The 24,792-nt window shown below is 41.9% G+C and overlaps 2 protein-coding genes across 6 annotated transcripts in view; one reads left to right on the plus strand and one right to left on the minus strand.

The window, feature by feature from the left end:
* CCDC113 (coiled-coil domain containing 113) overlaps positions 1-11,896 on the plus strand; it is a 27,829-nt gene extending 15,933 nt beyond the window's left edge. For 2 of the 3 annotated variants that reach the window (XM_058707971.1, XM_058707974.1), the window contains 2 exons: positions 9,629-9,784; positions 10,517-10,784. In XM_058707971.1, the coding sequence (XP_058563954.1) occupies positions 9,629-9,784; positions 10,517-10,618 (258 nt within the window). In that variant the 3' untranslated portion in view covers positions 10,619-10,784. Of the gene's footprint in view, positions 1-9,628; positions 9,785-10,516 lie in introns of all 3 variants that reach the window. The other variant, XM_058707973.1, reaches the window with a different exon arrangement.
* On the minus strand, positions 11,038-24,760 carry PRSS54 (serine protease 54). Of its 3 annotated transcripts, none has more exons than XM_058707968.1 (5): positions 24,675-24,759; positions 21,313-21,484; positions 15,505-15,763; positions 14,783-14,914; positions 11,038-11,819 (listed from the first exon to the last, which is right to left on the minus strand). In XM_058707968.1, exons 1-5 carry the CDS (start codon positions 24,730-24,732, stop codon positions 11,280-11,282), a joined length of 1,161 nt encoding a protein of 386 aa, XP_058563951.1. In that variant the 5' UTR covers positions 24,733-24,759; the 3' UTR covers positions 11,038-11,279. The 3 variants fall into 3 exon arrangements, with proteins under 3 accessions (XP_058563951.1, XP_058563952.1, XP_058563953.1); XM_058707969.1 differs by having other exon boundaries at positions 15,505-15,759; positions 21,309-21,484; XM_058707970.1 differs by lacking the exon at positions 21,313-21,484 and having other exon boundaries at positions 24,675-24,760.
* Between the last annotated feature and the right edge of the window lie 32 nt (positions 24,761-24,792).

Genomic DNA, 24,792 nt, shown 5'->3' on the forward strand with positions numbered 1-24,792 from the left:
TATTTATTTGTTTGGGTGGACATTTATTAGATTATAAGTAAAACATAGCATCGGTTTTTACAAGCCTGGCATTCACTGCTTAGTATATTTTAGTTTTCTTGTTATCTTTTTTTTTTAACAGCTGTATTGGGTTTTAATTCATGTACTATATAATTCACTCATTTAAAGCACACATTTTAATGGTTTGTAGTATATTCGCAGAATGGTGTAACCATCAGCATAATATTTGAGAACATTTTTGTCACCCTAGAAAGAAACTCTGTACCCATTAGAAATCCTTGTCCATTCCCCACTTCACCTCACTCCTGCCCTCCAGCTCCAGATGAACACTAGTCTACTTTCTGTCTCTGTGAATTTGCCTGTTCTGGGCACTCTATTTGTGTGTGTGTGTGTGTGTGTGTGTATGTATGTATGTATGTATGTATGTATGTATTTGTTTATATTTTTGAGAGAAAGAGAGAGAGTGTGAGCAGGGGAGGGGCAGAGAGAGAGGGAGACACAGAATCCGAAGCAGGCTCCAGGCTCTGAGCTGTCAGCATAGGGCTTGACTCTGGGCTTGAACCCATGAACCACGAGATCACGACCTGAGCCAAAGTCGGATGCTCAACCGACCGAGCCACCCAGGACACTCCACTGAAAAGAGATCATATAGTATGTGGTCTTTCATGACTGGCTTATTCAACAATATTTTCAAGATTCATGTTGTAGTATGTGTCAGTACTTTGTTTCTTTTCATGGCTAAATAATATTTCCTTGTATGGATGTAGACCACGTTTTATCCATTCAGCGGTTAAAGGGTTATTTCCCATGGGTTGTTTTTGGCTATTACGAATAATGCTGCTATGAACTTTTGCGTACAAGTATTGTGTAAATGTATGTTTCCTCTTCTCTCGGACATAGAGGTAAAAGTAGAATTGTGAGTTAAATATGGTGACATTTTTACATTTAGAGAAACTGCAAAACTGTTTTGAAAGGCGCTGCACTTGGGGCTCCTGGGTGGCTCAGTCAGTTAAGCATCTGACTTTGGCTCAGGTCATGATCTCACCATCCGTGGGTTTGAGCCCCGCGTCGGGCTCTGTGCTGGCAGCTCAGAGCCTGGAGCCTGCTTCGGATTCTGTGTCTCCCTCTCTCTCTGACCCTCCCCCTGTTCATGCTCTGTCTTGCTCTGTCTCAAAAATAAACATTTAAAAAAAAAAAAAAAAGAAAGGGGTTGTACCATTTTACCAACATTTCACCAACACATGAGGGTTCTAATTTCTGTACATCTTCACCAATACTTGTTACTTTCCACGGTTTTTTGTTTGTTTTCTAATAGCTGTCCTAGTGGATGTGAAGTGATACCTCATTGTGGTTTTGATTTGAATTTCCCTAATGACTATTAACATGGAGTTTCCCTTCTTTTGCTTATTGGCCATGTGTCTTTTTTGAGAAATATCTATTCAAGCCCTTAGCCCCTGAATAAGTTTTTAATTGAGTTATCTGTCTTTTTATAATTGAATTATAGGAATTCTTTATGTATTCTGGATTCAAATAACTTGTCAGATATATGACTTGCAAATATTTTCTCCTGTTCTGTAGGTTTCCTTTTTACTCTCTTGATGGTACTGTTTACAGTTTTTAATTTTGGTGAGCTCTAATTTATCTATTTTTTTCTTTTGTACTTGAGCTCAGTGTCATATCTAAGAAACCATTACTTGGGTTGCCTGGGTGGCTTAGTCGATTAAGTGTCTGACTCTTGATTTTGGCTCAGGTCATGATCTCAGGATCGTGAGATCGAACCCTGCTGGACCTCTTAAGATTCCCTCTCCTTCTGCCTCTCCCCATGTGCATGCACGCTTTTTCTCTCTGAAAAATAAACTAAAATAAACTAAACTAAAATAAACTAAACTAAACTAAACTAAAATAAAATAAAATAAAATAAAACCATTACTTACTATCATGAAGCTTCAGGCCTATGTCTTCTGTTGTGAGTTTTATAGGTCTTACATTTAGGTTTATAATACATTTTGAGTTAATCTTGTAAATGTGAGGAAGGGGTCTAAAAGCTGCCAGAAGAAAGGAGATGAAGTATGTTCCTGGAGTTTGTTGTATTAGCCTTCCTGTTTACCATAGTGTGCTTCTCTCCATCTCTTCCTGTGAATTCAAGTTACCATCTTGTGCTATTTCCTTACTCAAATATAGCTTTGTTCACCCTGCCTTTGTGCTGTCTTTATCAAATATGGTACATTTTTATGTTACCAGCCCACAATAGAACTATATACATACTGCTTTATGAATTGCTTTTTAAATCCATTAAGAGAGGAGAATATGTCATTATATTGTCGTTTATAATTACTTACACAATTACCATTATTTGTGCTATGTGTTTTCTTCACATGGATTTAAGTTACTTTCTGGTGTCATTTGTTTTCAGCCCGAAGAACTTCCTCTAGTATATCTTGTAAGGGGGGGGGTCTGCTAGTAACAAATTCTCTTTGGTGTGTGTTTATCTGGGAATGTCTATTTTTCATCTTAAGAAAATAAAATTTACTTTAGGACTGTTTTAGAAAACTGTGAAGAGTGCAGAGTTCCCAAGTATCTCATACCCATTTTCCCCTATTATTAACATCTTACAGTAGAATATTTATTAAAATTGATAAACTATTATCGATGCCTTATGATTAATACTTATAATTAATATTATTCATATATCCTTTTTATCTGATGTCCTTTTCTGTTCCAGGATCCCATCCAGGATAACACATTACATTCAGTGTCACGTCTCCTTAGGTTTTTCTTGGCTTTGACAGTTTCTCAGGCTTTGCTTATTGTTGATGACCTTGAAAGTTTGTGAAGTGGTCAAGTATTTTGTTGACTCTTCCTCTGTTAGGATTTGTCTGCTGTCTTTCCTATGATTAGACTGAGGTTAAATGGTTTTTGGGAGGAAGATCAGAGAGGTGAAGTGCCATTTTCATCACATCCTATCAAAGGAGCATACTGTCAACATGACTTATCACTACTGATGTCAACTTTGATCATCTGGCTGCTGTAATATTCTGTGGGATTGTCCACTATACAGTTACTCTTTCCTCTAATATTCAGACCATATTCTTTGGAAGGATGTTACAATGTGTAGCCCACACTGAAGAAGTGGGGAGTTATAAACTATTTGGATCATCTGTCTGGGAGATTAGTCTATTCTCCTCCATTTATTTTTTTAATCATTTATGTATATCAGCATCAATTCATGGATGTTAATTTTGGCATATGTGCTGTCAAAGGGACCATGGATATTAATTTTATATGTTGGGTTATAATCTAATATTATTTATTACTCACATTGTCTCACCTTGGCCATTGGGAGCTCTTTCAGTTGGCCTATGTACCTTTGACATATCCCTGTGTGTGTGTGTGTGTGTGTGGGTGGGTGGGTGTCTTAGCACTTTTTCTTTTCTGGCACTAGAAAATGCTTGAGACTCATCTCATATATTTTCTGCTTCAGCAGAATGGCTATAATTAGCCATTTCTCCAAGGAATCCAGGTTCCTCTTACTTGAGAATAGCATTAGAAACCAAGATCTGAGTGTGCTCATTGCTTGCTTTCATTTTTAGAGATAGTTTTGCAGGATAGGAGATTCTTGTTTGACAGTTTTTTTTCATTCAGCCCTTAGAATATGTTATCCTGCTGCCTTCTGGCTTCCAGTATTTCTGATGAGAAGTCAGCTATTGCTGTTATTTGGTTTCCTTTGTATGTGATTACTTGTGTTTCCTTGCTGCTTTCACTATTTTCTCTTTGCCTTGTCATTCAACATTTTGGGTATGATGTGTCTGGGTATGGATTTCTTTCCAATTTGTTACTCAGAGTTTGTTGAGCTTCTTCGATATGTAGCTTAATATTTTTCATAAAAATATTTTTCATCAAATTTTGGAAGTTTTCCATTATTGGAAAATAGAAATGATGGAAAACCATTGTTTCCTTGAATATTTTTTCCTTTCTCTTCCTCCCCTCCTTCTAAAATTTCCATTACATGTATGCTGGTACATTTAATGGTGTCTCACATTTCTCTGTGATTTAATTTTTCTTCTTTTTCCTTTTTCTTTTGTTTCAATATTTTAAATATTTATTTATTTATTTTAAGAGAGAGAGATAGAGATCAGGGAAGGGGAAGAGAGAGAGGGAGACAGAATCCCAAGCAGGCTCCACACTGTCAGCATGGAGCCTGATGGGGTCTCGAACCCATTAACTGTGAGATCATAACCCGAGCCAAAATCAAGAGTCAGATTTTACTTAACCGACTGAGCCACCCATGTGCCCCTCCTCTGTGCTTTTCCTATTTCATGATCTCTAATCTCTAATTGTTTGTTCTGCTGGCTTAAATCTGTGATCTCCTCCAGTGAATTTTTCATTTCAGTTACTATGTTGAAAATATTCCAAATTTTTCATTTGTTTTTTGAAAAAATAATTTCTACCTCTCTATAAATATTCTCTATTTGATGAAACATTAGCATCATATATTCCCTTAATTCTTTAAAAACGATTGCCTTGGGGTGCCTGGATGGCTCTGTCAGTTGAGGTCTGACTCTTGATTTCAGCTCAAGATCCCAGGGTCATGGGATAGAGCTCTGCTTAAGATTCTCTCTCTCCCTCCACTCCTCTTCCCCACTTGCACACTCTCTCTCTAAATTAAGAAAAATGGTTGCCTTGGTTCTTTGAACATATTTATAATAACTGTTTTGAAGACTTTGTCTGCTAAGTCCACCATCTGGACTCCCTCAAAGGTGGTTTATGTTGCCTGCTTTTTTCCCTTTGTGAGTCGCACTTTCCTGTTTCTTTGCCTATCTTGTAATTTTTTTTAAAAAAAGCTTAGGTATTTATTTTTAGAGAAATGGTGGGGAGGGGCAGAGTGAGGGTGAGAGAGAATCCTAATTAAGCTCCGCTCTTTGAGCACAGAGCCATATGCAGGGCTCCATCCCACAGACTGTGAGATCATGCATGACCTGAGCTGAAATCAAGAGTCTGACACTTAACCGACTGAGCCACCCAGGCATCCCCATCTTGTAGTTTTTGATGAAAACTGGACATTTTAGATAATATTATAGCAATGCTGGATACTAATTCCACCCACCTTTTGCTCATTTAGTGATTTGGCTTGACTATTAGAAATAGATGTTATAGTCTATTTCTCTTGCTATTGATAGCTTCTGGTGTTGCTCCTTAAAGGAGGAAGCCTTGATTGTGGATAAGTGTCCCTGACAACCAGGAATGACTGGTGTTTCAGCCGAGTTCTCTTTGACTCTTTCCTTCATCTTCCAGCTAAGCATCTGGCTGGTCTGCTTCTATTGGTATCATACCCAGCTATTGGCCTCCATTAATTACTAGCTGATTGCTCTGTTGCTTTCACCAACCCTCTGGGACATTAATTGCTGCACATTCTGATCAAGTCAAAGTCAGTCCCCTTTGCAGGGACCTCTTTGGCAGTCTTTGAGGTTTGCTCCAATCCCATGAAGTTTCTTAATGGTCTCCTTACCTGGTTCTGTTAAACATCCAGCTGGTCTATTGTTTGTTGGTACTATTATCATAGAACTTCCAGCTGCCTCCTAATTGCTCACCCCAAAGATCTCCATTGTTTTCCAGAAAGTACTTAGGCATGAACTCCCCCCACTTTGTTCCAAATTCAGTCAGTCCCTCCAGGCAGCACTCTGGAGCTCTCTATTTTACAGTCTCTCCCCATGAGCAAAACTTCTGTATTGCTGCTAAGACCTAGGGGTGGGAACAGTGGCCTGCCTGTCTTGTGGTGACACCCCTGCTCTACAAGTGAAGTGCTGGGTAGGGACTGCAGTTCCCGGTCTTCTCAGCACCTTTCTCGTAGCAGTAGAACTTATTTTTAATGCCTTGGTTCTTGCTCCTTCATTACATGTTATCTTAGGTATTCTTTAATCATTGTCCTCACAAGAATGTCTACTGATGGTTCTAGGTACATGTTTAGATGTCCCCACAGATATATGCTAGACATAGCACATATTCACTGAATGCTTCTTGACAAGTTTTATGGCATTCTGACAAGTTAATTAAAAAATGCTTTTATTGATTTGCTTCAGAGTGAATTAAAACAGTGCTTCTCAAACTAGAAGGTGCAAACCAACCACCTGGGGATCTTGTTAAAATGCAGATTCTGATTGGGTAGGCCTAAGGGTCTTCATTTTTACCCACTTCCCAGGTGATGTACTTTGTGAAGCAAGGAATTAAAAGACAATGCTAGGCTAGGAAGATTCAACATTATAAAAATGTTAGCTGTTTGAATTGATCTGTGAAATCATGGTATTCCAATTAAAATAACAAGGAGATTTTTTAATTTTAATTTTTATTATTTTTAAAATTTTTTAACATTTATTTATTATTGAGAGACAGAGCATGAGCATGAGCATGGGAGGGGCGGAGAGAGGAGGAGACACAGAGCCTGTGTCAGCACAGAGCCTGATGTGGGGCTCGAAGTCACAAACCATGAGATCATGACCTGAGCCGAAGTTGGATGCTTAACTGACTCAGCCACTCAGGTGCCCCAAGGAGATTTTTTTTTTAAAGGACTTAAATAAATTGGCTCCAAAATTTTGGAAGATTAAATAAGAGTATCCCCCAAATTCTTAAGTAAATGAGTGGACTAGCCCTACCATATACTGAAACATGATATGAAATTACAGTATTAAAAACAAGCTCATGAATAAACTAGAAGTTCAAAGAAAAAATATAAGTCTATGATGAGCCCCATTACAGATCACATATATGTCATATATATTATCAAGTATCTGATAAAGTTTTTATATGATGCATCTAGTTTATGATAAAGATATCTTCACAGTGAGGCACAACCAGATTACTCAATGAATGATTTGGGATGGTGAGGTAGCCATTTAGGAAAAAACAAAAGTTATGGTGAAATTAATCCAGATGTATCAGAGATTTAAGTATAAATGATAAAAACATTAAAAGTCCTAAACTTAACAGTGGGAACGTTTTTTATTATACTCTTGGAATTGGGAGGATTTTTGAGGTATAAGACCCAGAAACATAAAATCAATAAAGTCAGTTACATAAAAATGAAGTTTTTCCAGTGTAACAAAAACCATCATATGCAAAGCCAAAAAATAAATAACTAGAAAAATGTGTTGACTTATATCACAGGGAGTTAATTTTCTTAAAACTTAAATATCTTTTACAAATTAAGAAAACTCTAACAAAAAAATTTTAAAAATGGATAAAAGATTTAAACAATTTACAGAAAAGCAAAAAATCTTATATGAAAGATGTTCTACCTCACTCATAAGGAATGCAAAATAAAGCCATAATGAGATACCATTTCCCCTCTCCTAGATTAACAAAGATAAAAAATTCAGTAAGACTGTGTTGAGAGAACGGAGAAAACACAGGCAGTCTCAAACACTGCTGCAGAGGCAAAATTGGCTTGATTGTTCTAGAAGGCGATTTAGCACTCTTTACCAAACATACACATATGTTCATGGCAGGGCTTCTCCAACTGGACACCACTGATATTTTAGATCAGATAATTCCTTCTGGAGGCTGTCCTATGCCCTGGAAGGTGTTTAGTAGCATATCTGGCCTCTACCTACTAGGTGCCAGTAGCACTTCCTGAGTTGTGACAACCAGGAATAAATACATCCAGACATTGCCAAATGTCTCCTGGGGGTAAAATTGCCACCTTGGAACAGACAATTTCACTTTCAGTAGTTCATCCTACTGATCTACTTGTGTATTTAGAGTATGACCATACCGGGAAGATTAGTAATCACAGGATTGTTTATGGTAACAGCAAGAGATCGAGGAACTAAGTGACTTGTTTGTGAGGGCTTCTATACAATGGAAAATGACGCAGCTGTTAAAAAGAATGAGTCAGTTTTTTCTGCGCCGATACAGAAAGGTCTTCAATATTTACTAAGTGAAATAAAGTTGGAGGAGTAAAAGTGAATAGCATTGGCTATTCTTTGTGCAAAAAAGGGAGATATATATGTTTATATGAATGTAGGTCTCTAGAAGAATGCACAAAACCTAAAAATAGTGCATACTTCTGGGAAGGGAACTATGTGGCCAGGGAGAGGGTAGGACGGGAGATGGTCACTCTGTATTTTTATACCATTTGAATTAAGTGTATTACCTATTCAAAACAATTGTTAAAACAATAAAAGAACATTGCTGATTCAAAGAATCCACTCAATTAAAAGAAAAACACTAGGGGCGCCTGGGTGGCTCAGTCGGTTGAGCTTCCGACTTCGGCTCAGGTCATGATCTCACGGTCTGTGAGTTCCAGCCCCACGTCGGGCTCTGTGCTGACAGCTCAGAGCCTGGAGCCTGCTTCAGATTCTGTGTCTCCCTCTCTCCCTGACCCTGCCCCATTCATGCTCTGTCCCTCTCTGTCTCAAAAATAAACATTTAAAAAAAAAAAAAAGAAAAACACTAGTTAATTTTACTGTATGATAATTTCAAAAATAAAATTTAAGGGGTACCTGAGTGACTTGGTTGGTTAGGTGTCCGACTTCTCATGGTCATGGTCTCACAGTTCGTGAATTCGAGCCCCGCGTCAGGCTCTGTGCTGACAGCTCAGAACCTGGAGCCTGCTTCGGATTCTGTGTCTCCCTCTCTCTCTGCCCCTCTCCCGTTTACACTCTGTCTCTCTCTCAAAAATAAATATTAAAAAAAAATAAAATAAAATTTAAAAAGACAGAGATTCCTCAAAAAGTTGAGTAACTATTGATCCAGCAGTTCTTCTTCTGGGTATATAACCAGTATAATTGGAAGCATGAACTTGAACAGATGCTTGGCCACCCATGTTCATAGCAGCATTGTCCATGATAGCCCACGGGTGAAAGCCACCCAAAAGTTCATGGACAGATGAATGGAAAAGCAAAATGTAGTGTATACATACAATGGAACATAATTCAGCCTTAAATGGGAGGGAAATTCTGCATCTACTACAACATGGATTAACACTGAAGATATTGTACTAAGTGAAAGAAGCCAGTCACAAAAGGACAAATGTTGTGTGATTGCCCTTATATAGGTACCTGAGTAATCAAATTCATAGAGACAGAAAGTAGACTGGCAGTTGCCGGGGCTTGGGGGAAGTAGTCATGGGGAGTCATCATTTCATGAGTACAGAGGTTTAATTTTGCAAGATGAAAAAAGTTCTGGAGACAGATGGTGGTGAAGCTCATACAACAGTGTGAATATACTGAATGCCACAGAACTGCACACTTAAAAATGGTTAAAATGGGCAACTTTATGTTATGTATATTTTACAGAAAGGAGAGTTGAGACTGATCAAAGTGTACTTAAATACATAGTTTTCCCCCCAAAACCCCACCAAACCTAAAAATAAAAACATATTCCTTAATGAAGGAAGAAAGGCAGGGAAAAAACACTGTTTTAGACTGCACTTAGTGTTTCTGAACTAGATGAAAAACATCACCAGTTGTAAAAAATAATAAGAATAACCAGAATCAGAATCTCGCAATTTTCCCCACTCCTTTGAAAATTTCAACATTATTTTGAGAACTACATTGAAACTGGGGAGAGATGCCAGGGTTAGTAAGCCAGAACTGCCAGGGATCCCTGGTTTAATTGGTCCTTCCCAACCCAGGACCGGGCCAAGGCTGAGGCCGTGAACAAGAGACTCCGCAGACAGCTGGCTGAGTTCCAAGTGCCGCAGGTGATGGTGTACGTGCGGGAGAAAATCCTAACTGGGGACCTGGAGAAGACCATCAAGATGTGGGAAAGGAAAGTGGAGATTGCAGAGGTAAGTCTCCGAGAACCCCAAGACAAGCAGCCTTTCATGTCCTTCACGTTTTTGTCGAAGGTTTCATTTTTCAAGCTAAGAGTACAGGTGTTTGGACAGGTAATGTCTGTGAGAGATCTCAGCAGTCACTTAAGTCTCTAAGGGAAATGAAGGATGAGGATGCCCTTTCCTTTTGGTAAGTTCCCTTTTCAGTGTTAGGGACAGAAAGAGACTCTGTAGTAATATTGTTTTTAGTTGCTTGTTTTCTTAATGAATTCTGGAAGCTTCTGAATCCCTTCCCCCACCATTGGTGATGTAGTGATTGCTACTTTATACATGGAGAAGCCAGTTTTCTTTTAAAAATGAGATAATGGATTTTTAATATCACTCAGAACCCGATTCCACGCATTTACATAGTTGCCCTGAGTCTTTGTTTTGAGAACCCCGCAGCCTTTTCCTGAGATATGTGTGCTCAGAGCACCCTTGCTCCTGGTAAGCACCAGGGAGAAATGGGAAACAAAATGCAAAACAAAGTGTGGAAAAAGAAAGCCCCAGGTCTGCCACAGGCCCACTTGCAGACTGAGAAAACTTGAGACATCAGTAGAGTAGCTTAAAAACCCGGTCAGGTCACTTGGGAAGCCTGGCGTTTTCACATCCAGACCCAGGCTCCGGTTCCCACAGTACTTTGTCCTGCCTTTCCCGTGGTCACTTGGTGGCAGAGGGTGAATTAGGATCCAAACTTGGGCCTTTCAGATTTGGAGCCGAGAAGTAGCAGAGAAGCACGGCAGGAACCTGCAGCTTCTCACTTCACTAAACAGAAACCAGCTCTTTAGAAGATTCTTCCAGACTGGCTGACTCTTCCACACAGAGTCACCTGCCTCACCACAGGGCTGGATGCGGGTTGTGTTCTGAAAAATCACAATTGCTTTTTCCCAGGTGACCTCCCCTCACCCTCTTTTTCCTCTTTGCAGATGACCTTAAAAGGCTACCGCAAGGCTTGGAATAAAATGAAAACCACCAATGAGCATTTGCAGGCAATTTGTCCCCCTGGGAAGTAGCCAGAGGGAGGCCACAGCTGCAGACCAGAGTGATCCATTAAAGTAATCAGCTCCTTTCCAGTCAAGGGGTCCTCTCACTGTTCCCTGTGCTGCTTGGTGTCCCCGACTTTCCAGCCACGCTGGCAGGCACTCCCCAGGCCACATTTGCCCGTGGGGAGTGTTTTCACAGCCTGGCCCCTGGAACGGTTAACACTGAAAGAACCACAGGGCACTCTAATGGTTTGACACTTGTTAGCCCACATTTAGTTCACAAGCACAAATGAAAGTGACCTTCCCGCATGTGGGAGTGGGACAGAGGAGGGAGAGCCAGCCCAGTGTGCACCCTGGGCCTGTCCATGGCAGCCCAGGTGTGCAGCTAGCAAAAACAATCACCATTAAACAGACAGCAAAACAGAATGTGACTGCCCAGCACTCAGCATTCTGAGCTTACTCCTCAGTTGGGAGGGTTAGCTCTTAGACTAGATACCACTGCAAAAGAAAACAAGCACAAAGAAAAACAAGGTAATTTCTTGGGGCTGATGTAACCTGTTCTGACCTGAACTAGGCCCTCTACCCTCCCCAGAGTCCCTGCCATAATAATCATAGTACATGGGTTGTGTGTCCACAACAGAAGTCCTGCCTAATTCCCTTAACCCTTTCCTCCCAATGTCTGGGCTCTTTCTAGAGCTGTTTGCTGGCAATGAATATACGTCGGCCTTTTTTTGTCCTTGTACATGTGCTGGGGACCATCCACCTTGGCCCAGCCCAGAATGTTTTCTCTGTGTAATGGTGAAATGTTCTTTGTAGCTGAGTGAAGGCAGCAAATTCTCCCAGTGGTGGAAGGCAGACAGCGGATGGCTGGTTTTCTTAGTCTTGGACATAATCCAGTCGCCATAGTCTTCCACCTTGAGGTACAGTAAAAAGCCAGGGCATTTCTCACCCCCGTGGGACAAGACTCCTCTCAGCACCCACAGATTCTGTTGCTGTAGCTGGCACATCATGGGGTTTCCAGGGTCCCCCTGTGACAAAGGACAGAAGGCTTCAGGTTTAAGAAAACTCATTTTCTTTTTAAATATATCCTTGTGCAATTTACCGTGTGTTCTAGAAATGTTTTATATTGGTTCTCACTTGAGAGGGGGTAAATTATAGGATACTATTTCCGATCTAGGCAGCCACCGCCACGAATTCCAACAAGATGGATTTTCCTTTTATCGTGCAGAGTATTTGCAGGCTTCTGCCATTTGCCTTTAGCTTCCTGGTTCGCATTTCATTTTCATGCCCCTTTGACTAAATCCTCACTCTCTCTTGGTTCCTCATTCCTCAATGTTGACCAGGCTGGGTTCCCGGCTTTTCCACCTGGCAGCTGCCTGGCAGCACACCTGCTCACCAGCCCTGCCTGTGCTCTCAGCCTTCCTCTGGGACTCAGGGATTCTACCACACAGACCTTACCTCCTTTTAAGGGAGTGATGAGAAGCTTGGCACGCTTACCTAGATGTGTGACCCCGAAGAGTCACCTACTTCTCTCTGAGTAAAGTGCAGAACCCTAACAGTGCCTGGCACACAGTACACACTCAAAGAATTAGCTACTATTATCCTGGTAATATAAAAGGCCATCATTTTATGTGAAAAGTTGAGAAATATGAGAAGAGCAATAAGGCAACTACTAGGTATAATTTACTTTAACTGCCCCAGCCCCAAGCCTCCTCTTAAGGTAATACCTGACCCCACTCCAAACCCGTGGTCCATCTTGCCCCAAGAAGGGTTGTCATTCAAAGGCTGACCAGCCCCTTCGGCCCACGTGGCCCGCCTATGCAGAAGGACTGGGCCAGCACATGGTACTCTTGCTGCCCTGTGCTGCCATGGAGCAGACGGCAGAGATTTCATCCCAAGGGCTGGCTGGCTGGCTCTGCTACGACTGTTGAATGGGCTCACATCTGCACCCTATCATGTCTGCCTGGGGCAGAGAGGCTGTCCAGCCAAGCATGGCATGGTCTTCCCTTCTGTCACCAGTTCCAACCCCAATTTGCTTTAACTGTGGTTCCATAGCTGGAGGAAGAAAAATAGTGCAATTTAGGACAAGTAGTTTGATGAATGAATGATTGTATGGAGACCTCCCTGGCTATTGCGTGGTTTTGCAAGTTGCCACTCTGCCCAGGTGTAGAATACATGGCTTTTCCTCTTCCTCATAACGTGTGGGGCCCAACTTCTGAAGCCCAAGCAGCTGAGAGAAGTACCAGGTGCTCCTCTGGAGCAGCCCCACCTCATCTCCTAGGGGAGCAGCCCCAGCTTAAAGGGGCTCTTTTATTGTGTGATCCTTAACCTTAACATTGAACAAAAACCCTGACAGTTGTGGGGAAAGGAAGGGGGTGGGTTCAGAGTGATTCTGCTTTTGTTGGGTTTCTGGGGACCCACTAGGCAGATATTGGACTTGGGTGGTTTATTCTATATATCTGAAATATGGCTTTGAGGACTTCTGAACACTAGAACACATGTCCGAGAGAAGAAAGCATCCTAGGTAGACAAGTCACCATTTATTTGTCTGAGCCAGTTGCTAGCACAGTTCAAAAGCAAAGAACTGACTGCAGGTGTGCTACAGGTAAAAACCAGTCTAAACTTTGCAGGTAGATTTGAAGAGGTGATCATTTAGAGTAGAAGCAGCTTACCATATCCCATTGAATCTAAGATGCTCTTGAAAAATTATTATCTTTTGGGGACCTGGGTGGCTCAGTTGGTTAAGCCTCCAACTCTTGATTTTGGCTCAGGTTATGATCTCACAGTTCGTGGGATCTAGCCCCCACTTCTGTGCTGTCAGCACGGAGCCTGCTCAGGATTCTCTGTCTCCCTGTCTCTCTGTCCCTCCCTCGCTCACATTCTCACTCTCTCAAAATAAATAAACTTAAAAAAATTAACATCTTTGGAATGATATGTGTCTTTTAATTGGTTGATATCAGAGTTTAACTGGCAGCATTTTCTCTCCCTTGGTATTCCATACAATAATGGCACATTCCACAACTGATAGCATCTTAGATTTGATGAAATATGGTGCTGGATTGAGGGAATACCTCAGTTATCTAACTTAAAAAGTTGTTAGTCTTCCACCTGCTAGAGTCCAGTACGAAGTAGACACTCAATAAATGTTGGACCAACTTTGGAAGGGCAAACATTGTATAATGAAAGGCAGTCCTTCATGCATTTGCAATAAAATTACTTTTAGGAAGAATTGTCCACATATATGTACTCTTCCCCCTTTCTCTAAAATACTTCCCCTAGATCATCTGGGGAAAAAAAATTTCCCCATCTGGGAATCCTGAAAGTTACTTTGAAGGAGAGTAGAGATTAGAAATAGTAGAGTGTAGAAATTTTGGAGTAGAGGAGAGAAACCGCCTGGACACCTGGTAGACCTGGGTTCTCATCCTTATTATAACATTTATTAACTGTGTGATCCCTGTAAGCCCCACCTTCTCTGGTGTGGACATGAGGGAGCCTGGACCAGGGACTTGTCAATTCCACACATTTTGCTGAGGTAGTAGGATAGCCACATCTGTACAGCCCTCATCCGATTGGAGGGCAGGGCTTCTTACAGAAAAACAAAAAACAAATCAATAACTGATGAGCAATAGCATCAGAGTCTAGATTCCATAGAAGCTGAATACAGTGACCCCACCCTGTAAACATGCTCAAAGTACACATGGTTTGGACTCACACTTGCAAACTTTTAGCCAGTGAAAAACCATCTATGACTTAGACGTGCTTAATCATGTCACATTGAAAATGGTGACTGTTTACTCCACTCAGTAGATTTTTATTGAATATCTGCTATCTGCCAAGTACCGTTCACCCCGGAGACAGCCATGGATCCCAAATGACAGTCCCTGCCAGTCCCTCAAGGAGTTCACTGTGCAATGAGGGAGAGTCCCGAGATTCCCTTGAAGTGACCACTGCTTACTCTCAGCCTTTAGCTTTTACTCCATCATGTTCTTACCAAACAGACAGCATCGGTTTCCTGCTCTATGTGGTTGCCACATCCTGTTTTCTTGAGTTTGTGTAAGGGACACATGTTGATGTCTTTCACGGAGATTTTCCTCAGGATACTCATTGTCATGTGATTTCCTGTCTGGACCATGCAACAGAAAGCCAAGAATTATTAATGAGAAGACATTGTCTATGTTAACTACAACTCATGTATCCAGATGGGAATGAGTGGAGAATATTCTGATAAACCCCCTGTTCTCATAGAAATCAGAAACGGTGTCTGAGTTTTTCTGAACACTACCTTTGTTTTGAACTTGAATGTAAAAATAGAGAACATATTCATCCTTCTTCCACATCTACAGAGAATACATTTCCTTGTTCACTTTCCAAGAATAAAAGAAAAGAAGGATGGCTTGGTCAAGAGGGCAATCAGCTCCTGTTCAGGGAATAATGTCCCCTGACCTCTCCCTTCAGGCTTTGCACTCCCTTCAAGCTGTTTGCTGACTATGTACTTCTAATTTGGGTGTAGAGCTAAAAGAAAAGGGACCAAATGTAAGAATGGCCACAGAAAGGGCAAGCATTGGGAATCTTGACTGATTACATGAGGGTTCCAGCCCAACTCTAGAATCTTGAGCAATGGGAAATATGAAGCTAAACCCTAGAACAGTTCATCCAAGTCACCCCCACTGCTCGCACACACACAGCCTCCTCTAGGAGAAGGAAGGCATTAACTGCAGATGTGGGATTCCATCCTGCCACCCAGCAGTTCTGCAAGGCTGGTGGCATATGCAGCTTTCTGCCAAGGAAGCAGATGGGTCGGACCAGGTTGCTGAACCGCATCGCTGTGTCTGTCTTCAGGAGGGCTATGTTATTGTTCATGGTCTCATTATCAAAATCCTCATGGACGATGATGGTGTTGACCGGATACTCTTCATGAGCAATCACTTTGGCATCCATCTTAGCTATACCAACTATGACAATGATGTCCTTCCTAGAGAAAAAGCAAGGGAATCTTTAGAAGCCAAGGCACCATGGAAGCTTCACACTTTCCTTTTCATATTTATTCTTTTGGGGGGTGGGTTGGAACACTCATCCAATTGATTTTTCCTGGGCTAGTTTTTACTTACCCCTTTGGACCCAGTCCCCGGGAAATCTTTTCTGAACTCCTAGACTCGTGTCCTCCTTTGTGAGCCCATAGCATCCTGGGAATTCCTCTACCTTAATGCCATTTGTCCCACCACCCAAAGATAATCTGTTATGACTATCTTTTTTTCATGCTTTTTCCATAGTTTTTTGGGGTTTTTTTTTTGATAGTCATAGTTACACCAAAGATGTAACCTTGACTCTTGATTTTAGCACTTAACATTTTAAAAGAAACATCTTTTCATATTACATACTCTGTAAATACTCTTGAGAGAAATTCCAATTATAATAGTGATGGAGTTCATTTGGTTGTTTTCCCTTTCTCCCCTTGGGGACCACCTAAGGGACTACAGAAATGAGAAATGCTGAAAAACACCATAAAATGAAAAGACACTAGAGAATCCAAACCTCAGAATTAGAGGAACGGCTGACAACAGCAGTAAAGGATGGCAGAAGCGCAGGGCATTCTAGATGGTACCTACTCCCACAAAGTCAGGAAAAGCTGGTCAAACATGCTTCCCAGCAAAGAGGTAGAAAGAAAACAAAACAAGCACCAAAATAAAGGCGAAATTGGAAGCTGCATAAAGGAGAATAGAGAGAACAGAAAATACGTTAAAGGGCACAGGGTGGAGGACTGAGAAAAGTGACCAGAATGAAATGGACATTAACAAAGATTTTTAAAGGTGAGAGAGGAGAATGACAAATGTGGCAGTCAATGGAGAGCCAGCAGATCACAAAGAAAGTAACCCAAATAAGACAGAAAAAAGATTTCAGGATCCAATTTAAGAACGTTTTCTGGAAATAAGCCTTCGCTCTACAGTTTGGAAGTGTACTCCACACCCTAGGGAAAAAGCGATATAGAATGATCAACATGGAGACATAGCCTTGTCAGCTCCCAACAAGAAACAGATGGCACTCTCAAGGTAAGTTGGGGAAAGTTTAAGTTGGGGATTCTTTACAATGGTCTTGGAAGGATGTAGGGAAATCACAGAGTATTTCAGTACCTGGGTGTCACGTGGCAAATGCAGCTTCCTGCTCAGATAACAACAGGGTGCCAGTGTGCCTTTGGGTACTAGAGGGGGGAGGGAGTGGTCAGAGCTGTGGGCAGTGGGTCACTTGGCTGGAGGAGGCAGCCAGTCTACAGTACCCCTCTGGGGAATAAGGACCCTACCCTTGCCCTCCCCACTTCCTCTGAACTCTTGCCAGTACTCCCCTTGGCCAAACCCAACTGGAACCCAGAAGGTAAGAGTACCATTGGTGTAACCCACACAAGTCAGCCTCCTGGGACCCAGAAGGGTAGAAGAGAGTAGAGAGTAGAAATGGAAGAGATGCCGCATAGCTAGTAAAGTTGATGGACTTCAATGACAAAGGAGGAATCCTTAGGCATCCAAACAAAACCAGATTAAGTCATCTTAAGTTTGGCCATGTAATTTATTGCCTAACCCAAAGAACTTGAGAGAGTGAAAGGGGATGCTTGCAGCAGGACACTAGGATAATAGGTGTAACCAGACCTCTCTCAGGTGCACTGGGATGATCATGTACCTAGAGAGGAAAAAATCAGAATGGCTTCATACTTCTCTGCAGCAAGATTTAACACCAGAAACCATGGCAGTTGTGGGGGTGGGTGTGGGTGTGCAGTGGTAATGCCTATTAAGTCTCCAAAAGAAAGAAGGCATGATCCATGAATTCTACACTTAAGTTGTCATTCAGGCTTAAGGACAGCACATTTGTTAATATCCAAAACCCAAGGAAATATGGTTCTTGGGAGCCCTTTAAGAAACGACATACTTGGAGACAAATTTTAGCCAATTCTAGTGTTGAATGGAGAAAATCCAGCAGTGTTGAATGGAGAAAATCCAGCAAAAGGACTGTCAGTAAGTGTGGAGTTCATTATAACATTGGACTAAAAGCCTTTTTAGAGTTTGGGTTAGAGTCAAAATGTAAACTCTGTCAGTAATCAGATGGTGAAACTAAAGCTATAAAGAAGGTCGGAAGGTAGGTATATATGTCAGTTTCCTCATCTTTTAAAGGAATCTAAACATATTATTTACAGCTAATATGTAAAATAATAAGGATATGCAAATATGTATGTGAATCAAGGTAAACATTAAAGCACTTATATTATCTATTAAAATTGTGTGGTGGAGGAGAAGGAGGGAAGAAGTAAAAAGATAGGATTTTGGCAATGACCACAGTAGAGTCTAAAGAGAACAGTCCAGGGGCACCTGGGTGGCTCAGTTGCTTAAGCCTCCGACTTTGGTTTAGGTCACAAACTAAGGGTTTGTGACTTCGAGCCCCGTGTTGGGCTCTGTGCTGACAGTGCAGAGCCTGGAGCCTGCTTTGGATCCTGCATCTTGCTCTCTCTCTGACCCTCCCCAGTCACGGTCTGTCTCTCTCTCAAAAGTAAACATTAAAAGAAAATAATAATAAAGAGGACAGTGCAGAAAGAAACAAAGGATGTTGCTGTCTTCCTTGAAATTATAACTCTAAGGTGAACACCAGAACAAAAACTCAAACTTTCCAAATTTGTCAGAAGAGACATTCAAAACAAAGGCCACATAATGAAAAGAAAAACAAGAAGCCACAAAAGCAGGAAACATAAACTAAAATGAAAACAAGAAGCAGGAGTTTCATTTAGAACATCAATTTAGAGCAGAAGAACATGAAGTAAGACAGAGAGGCTCTTAATGACGAAAAAGAATTAAGTCTATGGCGAAGACCTTGTAGTCATAAGCATCTGCAGCATGTGACATAATGTTCATAAAGGAAATACTCCAGGAAATAGGAGAAAGAGCCAAAGCTTGTTCATGATAGATTTTAACTCACCTCTGTCAACCTAGGACAAAGCAAAGAGATTCCCTCCCCCAATTTTATATATTAAATTGTCCACCAGAGACAGAGAACGAACTTTGAATTTTAACCGTGGGAAACATTCACATGACTCACATGGTAGACTGCAAGGGCAACCCCAACAAATTCCTAAACAGATCTAATCATCATGTAGTATAACTCAAAACGAAATAAGGGCAGAAAACAAACAAAACACCCTGAGTATTTGAAAACTCTGTCTTTAATAAAACCCTGAGACAAAGGGAAAATCAAAACCAAAATAGATAGACCAGATAGGAAATAACAATAATGAAAATGCTACCTGGAAAGCCAAATCTTTCTGGAAGGCTAGTGCCAAGATTCAGTCCAATCTGTCCACTCCTGGGTTATTCATGCTACAGTGTTTTGCACATGTGTGCAATAATATATGGACAAATATATCTACTTGCAGCAATTTTTGGCACTAGGAAAAGATCAGAAGCAACCCAAATTTCCACTATCAGAGGACTGTGTATTTATGGTAGATCCATCTTGGGATACTGTTCAGCTGATAAATATGGGAGTGAAAAAGAGTGAAAAAGCTGAGTGTAATGCTGTGTCTGGTACACTATCAGTTGTATCAGGGGCTGTTATAGACTGAATTGTGTTGTGCCAAATTTGTTGATGAAGTCCTAGCCCCAGGTGTGGCTGTATTTGGACACAGGGCCTTTAAGGATGTTATTAAGATTAAATGAGGTCTTAAGGGTAGGGCCCTAACCCAACAGGACTAGCGTCCTTGCGAGAGGAGGAAGAGACATCAGAAGTGCACACCCTGAGGAAAGGCCATGTGAGGACACTGCAAGAAGGCAGCCATCTCCAAGCCAAAGAGAGAGTCCTCAGAAGAAACCAGTCCTGCCGACACCTTGATCTTGGACTTCTGGCTTCCAAAAGGTGAGAAATAAATTTCTGTTGTCTAAGTCACCCTGTGTGTAGTATTTTGTCAGGGCAGTCCTAGCAGATTAATACAAGGGGGAAGGAAAAATCTCTCTCTGTCAATAGATACAAGAATCAATATAGCTAGACCTATAGATATATAGATATCCATAAGTGCATTGAGTAATTAAGGAAGAATATTTAAGAAACTGATGGTAGAATATGGTTTAAGGGAGAAAGTTAGTGTCTGAAGGCCAGGGAATCTTTTGGTTCCTTCTGAACATTATACTGTGTACATGTATTTTAATTTAAATGCATGCATTTTCAGGGGTTTCTGGGTGGCTCAGTCCATTGAGTGTCCGCCTCTTGATTTTAGCTCAGGTCATGATCCCAGGGTCGTGGGATGGAGCCCCATATCAGGCTTCATGCTGAGCATGGAAGCTCCTTAATTAAGATTCTGTCTCTTACTCTCTCCCTCTGCCCCTCTCCCCCACTTGTGCTCTCTCTCTCTCTAAAATATAAATAAATAAGTAAGTAAATAAATAAATAAATAAATAAATAAATAAATAAATAAAAACTATTTTCAAATACAAATATAAGTTATAGGTTTAAAAATTCAGCATCTCCACCATATTCTATCAAGTGTTTATACTATTACTTATTTGGGCAATTATAGTAATTATAATCTCTTCCCCCATACTCTGTATGTGTGTGTGTGTGTGTGTGTGTGTGTGTGTGTGTGTGCATGTATATATATATGGCATATAAATAGTATATATAGAGATATATAATAATTATATATATTATTTATATACTATATATTATATGCTATACATATATGAATGAGTAACCATAATGTATTTATCCATGATAATTGGACATTACATTTCGAGTGTTTTGTGTGTGTTTAACCACCCTATGAATAACATAAAACTTTTGTGCATAAAACTTTTGTGCATAAAACTTTTCCAGTGGTTGAAATTATTTCATTAATGTCCACTCTCAAAAGTGAAATCTTTGGGTCAAAAAGTAAAATGTTTTACAAAAAAATTATTCCTTTAATAACATTTGAGGTGTTTTTTTTTTCCTGGTTTACAAGAATGTATAAATTTACCACATAGAATTTGGAGAATACAAAGAAGTTCAAAGAAGAAAACAAATCGGGTGCATTCTGAGCATTCAGAGATAAGTGCTTGTAAAGCGTTTGCATATTTCCTTCAAGTCTTTTCTCTATGCACATATATTTGTGGCAGTCACGTTGTAAGGTTCAAGGTTAAGTGTTTTAAGGTACGGGCTCCTAACCATTCACTTAACAAGCTTAGAGTAAAGACCTCTAGTACCTCTAGTACCAGGGGTCAGTGCCTGTGTTGCAGTAAAATGGGAACAGATGTCCTTCCCGTGGAGGATGGAGGAACAATCATTTCACCTTGTGGGTGTGCAGTCCCCACAGCAGAGAACACACTGGACAGCATGACTTTGGCAACTGGTGATTCCAGGACCCCAAGAGTCATGGCAGGGCAAGTGCCAAGCCAGTAAAAAGCCCTGTTGCCCTGTCACCAGGAATCTACCTTCCAGGTCTCCCCAGGCTGAGCCGGAAAGGGTCCCTCCACCTCCACCCCAGGGGGCTGTGTAGGCCCCAAAGGCACGGGTACTGGCCTGTTCTGCAAGGCAGATGCGATGCTGATGATCCAGAACTCACTGAGGATGCTGCCAAAAGCCAGGTGAGTGTACTGGGAATCCTGCAGCGACACCACCCACGGGAATTCCTGGTCTTTGACCAAACCCTCCTCGGAAGTTTCCACAACACTGGTTTTCTGGATGCCACAACCTGCAGAGAGGGTGTGGGGGGGCCTCACTGTTGGGGCAAGGAGTTGGCGGCCTGTGGCCACCACCACTGTGTCACACCTCAAGACCACCTCTCCTGCTGGTTCCCCACTCCTCCTGGCTCTCCATCTTGGTCACCATGAACTCCACTACCCACATTTCTTTTCCTGGTGAGTCATTTTCTCCATAAAAGATGCTTGATGGCATCTATGAATCTAAAAATAACCCCTTAGGCTACCGATAATCCCTCTCCTCTATTGGGCACTTGGCAGTGCACTCAAGGCAGTATCGGAAAGCGGTTCTCAAAGCGTGGTCTGGGACCTCTGGAAGTCCTCAGATTAAAACTGGTTAAAACAGGTTAAAACTGTTTTCATAAGAATACTAAGACAGTGTTTGCTTTCTCACCCTCATTCTCTCATTCTTGTGCAGTGGAATTTTCCAGAGGCTACATGATGTCATCACTGTGACGGCTACCAGCGTGTGTGAACCTGTATATTCTTGTGTTTTAAAATTTTCCCAGTTTTTAATTTCTAATATAGTAAATATGGAAAGATATAGCTTCACAGCAAAAGTTACTTGGGGGCCCTCCATAATTTTTAAGAGTGTCAAAAAGTTGGAGCACTGCTGATATGTACTACTTCATGTAACTCCTCCAACAGATGCGGAGGTGGACGTTGTCATACTCCACGTGTGGCTGAGAGAATGGAGTTTTAGAGCTGGTAAGAACTTGTCCAGGTTACACAGCTGGTAGGTACAGGGCTGGATTTCAAACTCCATACACCTTCAACCCCTCACAGTCTCTGTTCCAGCCACATTTCACATTCTCAAATTTGCCCTTGCTTTTCCCTGCCTGGGAAGTTTGGCATGTGTGGCTCCCCCATGTTTGTTTTGCTTGCCAGTGTATCCCTATGGGCTAGTATAGTGCATAGTAAGTGCTCAGTAAATCATTTGGTGAATGAACAAAAGCATTTTGCTTTACCAATCACTCCCTGAAGTCCAGTCATCAAGGGGTTAAAAGGTCCCACCAGGTTGAGGCTGATTCTGGCCCATTCAGGCCTGCTTGGCCTTTGCCTTTCCAGGCCCTCAAGTGAGTTGCCTCCAATTAGGCAGTCTCTTGGGTCTGGACATTTGTTTCAAATGAGAGTAAAATGTTGACTAATGTTTTAAATAAACATTCTCCCCCTGCCTGTCCTGGTTTCACCCAAGATGCTGCATTGCTCTGTACTGAAAAATAAGTCCTTATTCATAGAATCATGGAAAGTGTAAGAATGATAGAGCAGGAAGGACCCTTGAAACTCAAAGCCCCAGACTGAGTGAGCTGAACCTCCTACTTTGCAGGCAACATTATGGGATGGCGTACACATGGGGTGTTTTGCTCTCTGTGGCTGCTGACTCCCTCCCTGTCCTGACAGTCCTCATGGCCAGGGGTGCCTATCTCATCCTCAGTACTCAGAGTGGAGGGCAGGGATTCTCAACCTAGCTGCACATTTCATCCACCTGCTGGCCATCCAACTGCTGTCCCCCTAGGGACAGGACCTGGGCACTGGCATTTTAAAAAGCCTCCCCAGGTAGTTTCTAATGTGTATTCAGCTTTGAGACCTACTAGTGTTTTGGGAAGGTTCTGGATGCAGTGTCCCAGATACTGTTGGCCCCTGTGCCGTGAGACCTGGGAAAAGCCACTTTACCTCTCTGGACCTTAGTTTCCTCTTTTGAAATGTGGGGTAACACACCTCTTGGAGTCATAAAGATCATGTAAGGTGAGATTATGGGAAGGTGCTTTGCAAACTGTATCTTCATGACTGATAATGCTAATGGATGATTCCTTTTTTTTTTTTTTTTAACGTAAGCCACTACTCTGGTTGCTGTTTATAAATCCCAAACCACAAGTACCTAGTACATGTTTCTAAATCAGTGGTCCTTGGGGCGTCTGGGTCACTCAGTCGGTTAAGCGTCCAACTCTTTATTTGGGCTCAAGTCACGATCTCACGGTTTGTGAGTTCAAGCCCCGCATCAGGCTCTGCGCTTACAGTGCAGAGCCTGCTTGCAATTCTCTCTTCCTCTCTCTCTGCTCCTCCCCAACTCATGCTTTCTCTCTCTCTCAAAATAAACTTAAAAAAAATAAATTGGTGGTCCTGGATGATAGGTGTCACATGGTGGGCACCACCAGCCAACTATTGGTCAGATAATTGGTGGCTCTGTTATCAGCCATTTATTCAATTCATGGAACGTTGGCCATCTATAGTGAACAAGGCATTAACCATTGTTACCCAAATCAACAAGAACCTACAGGCAGGTGATGACTTTTGCTTTCTCAAAGCTCTAGTTGGCTAGTTTATAAAACCCTTGGAAGGTCCAGGATATAAGGAGGAAATCTGAGCTAAAGATGAAATGTTTGCCTGAAGCTATTTAAGAGGGAGGAGAGACCCTTTCTGTTTTGTGGGTATCCCTTGGTCTCTCTGGGGCTGCAAGGAGGTGGAGTAGGCTAGGAAAGTAGGGGGTTCTCCCTTTGGTGTGTGCTGTGGTGGTGTTAGAAGCTCTGTCGTGTCTCCCGTCTAACTCCAGGAAGATTGGACAGAGCCAGCTAGGGTGGCAGCTAGATGGAACAGAGCTTGCTGTCCCCTCTCAACCTGCCCCTTCCTAGGATGGAATCTTAGTTCTGGATGACCTGGAGGTCAGGGAAGGACTGAGTCCCAAGCAGGCTCCAAGGTACCTTCTTGCTCCTGGGACCAGGAACCATCAGTTTAATGATACTTGAGGGGTTAATGATAAAAGATTTATTTGAAACCACAATGCTTAGGTAGAAACAAGGGGAGGGCCTGGTTTCTGAGTACACCAGATACACCATAGGCCTCCACCTGGGCATGGGGAGGACATCTCCCACCTGGTGGTGCCTGGTGGGGTTTCTGAGTGGGCTTTTCCATAGTCTGAGGCTTACTTTCCTAATGGCACTCTCACCCGAGGATCAGCTCTGCCATCAGACTGCTGAAGCCAGTTTCCTGCATCCACGGCCCATGTTCCCTTTCTTTGCCTGATTCCCACCGCCAACACCTGCTGTCCGAGCAGAGCACTGCCAGTCCTCTTCCCCCTGAGTCCCTCTGTGGACATTAAGGGCCATGTACAGGATTCCTGGACAGGTCCCCCTGCCATGTCACACAAGCTGCTGACATTGTCATGGAAAAGAGAAGCACACTCACTGGCAGAAGAGTGGGAGACATAGAGCAGTACTAAGAGCATCCGTCTCATCTCTGCCATCCCCAAAGTGAACTGCAGCAGGCACCATGGGCAGCTGTGAAAACACAATATCCAAAGGCA

The sequence above is a fragment of the Neofelis nebulosa genome, chromosome 17, assembly GCF_028018385.1.
Source record: "Neofelis nebulosa isolate mNeoNeb1 chromosome 17, mNeoNeb1.pri, whole genome shotgun sequence".
Taxonomy (NCBI): domain Eukaryota; kingdom Metazoa; phylum Chordata; class Mammalia; order Carnivora; family Felidae; genus Neofelis; species Neofelis nebulosa.

Bases quoted from the DNA above. Each gene is read 5' to 3' on its own strand.
- PRSS54 (XM_058707968.1), bottom strand. From the start codon at position 24,732: ATGGCAGAGATGAGACGGATGCTCTTAGTACTGCTCTATGTCTCCCAC. The intron at 21,485-24,674 runs GTGAGTGTGCTT...CCCTCTCTGCAG, and splicing joins TGTCTCCCACTCTTCTGCCA to GTTGTGGCATCCAGAAAACC. The intron at 15,764-21,312 runs GCCAGTACCCGT...CTTTTTCTCTAG, and splicing joins GCATCTGCCTTGCAGAACAG to GAAGGACATCATTGTCATAG.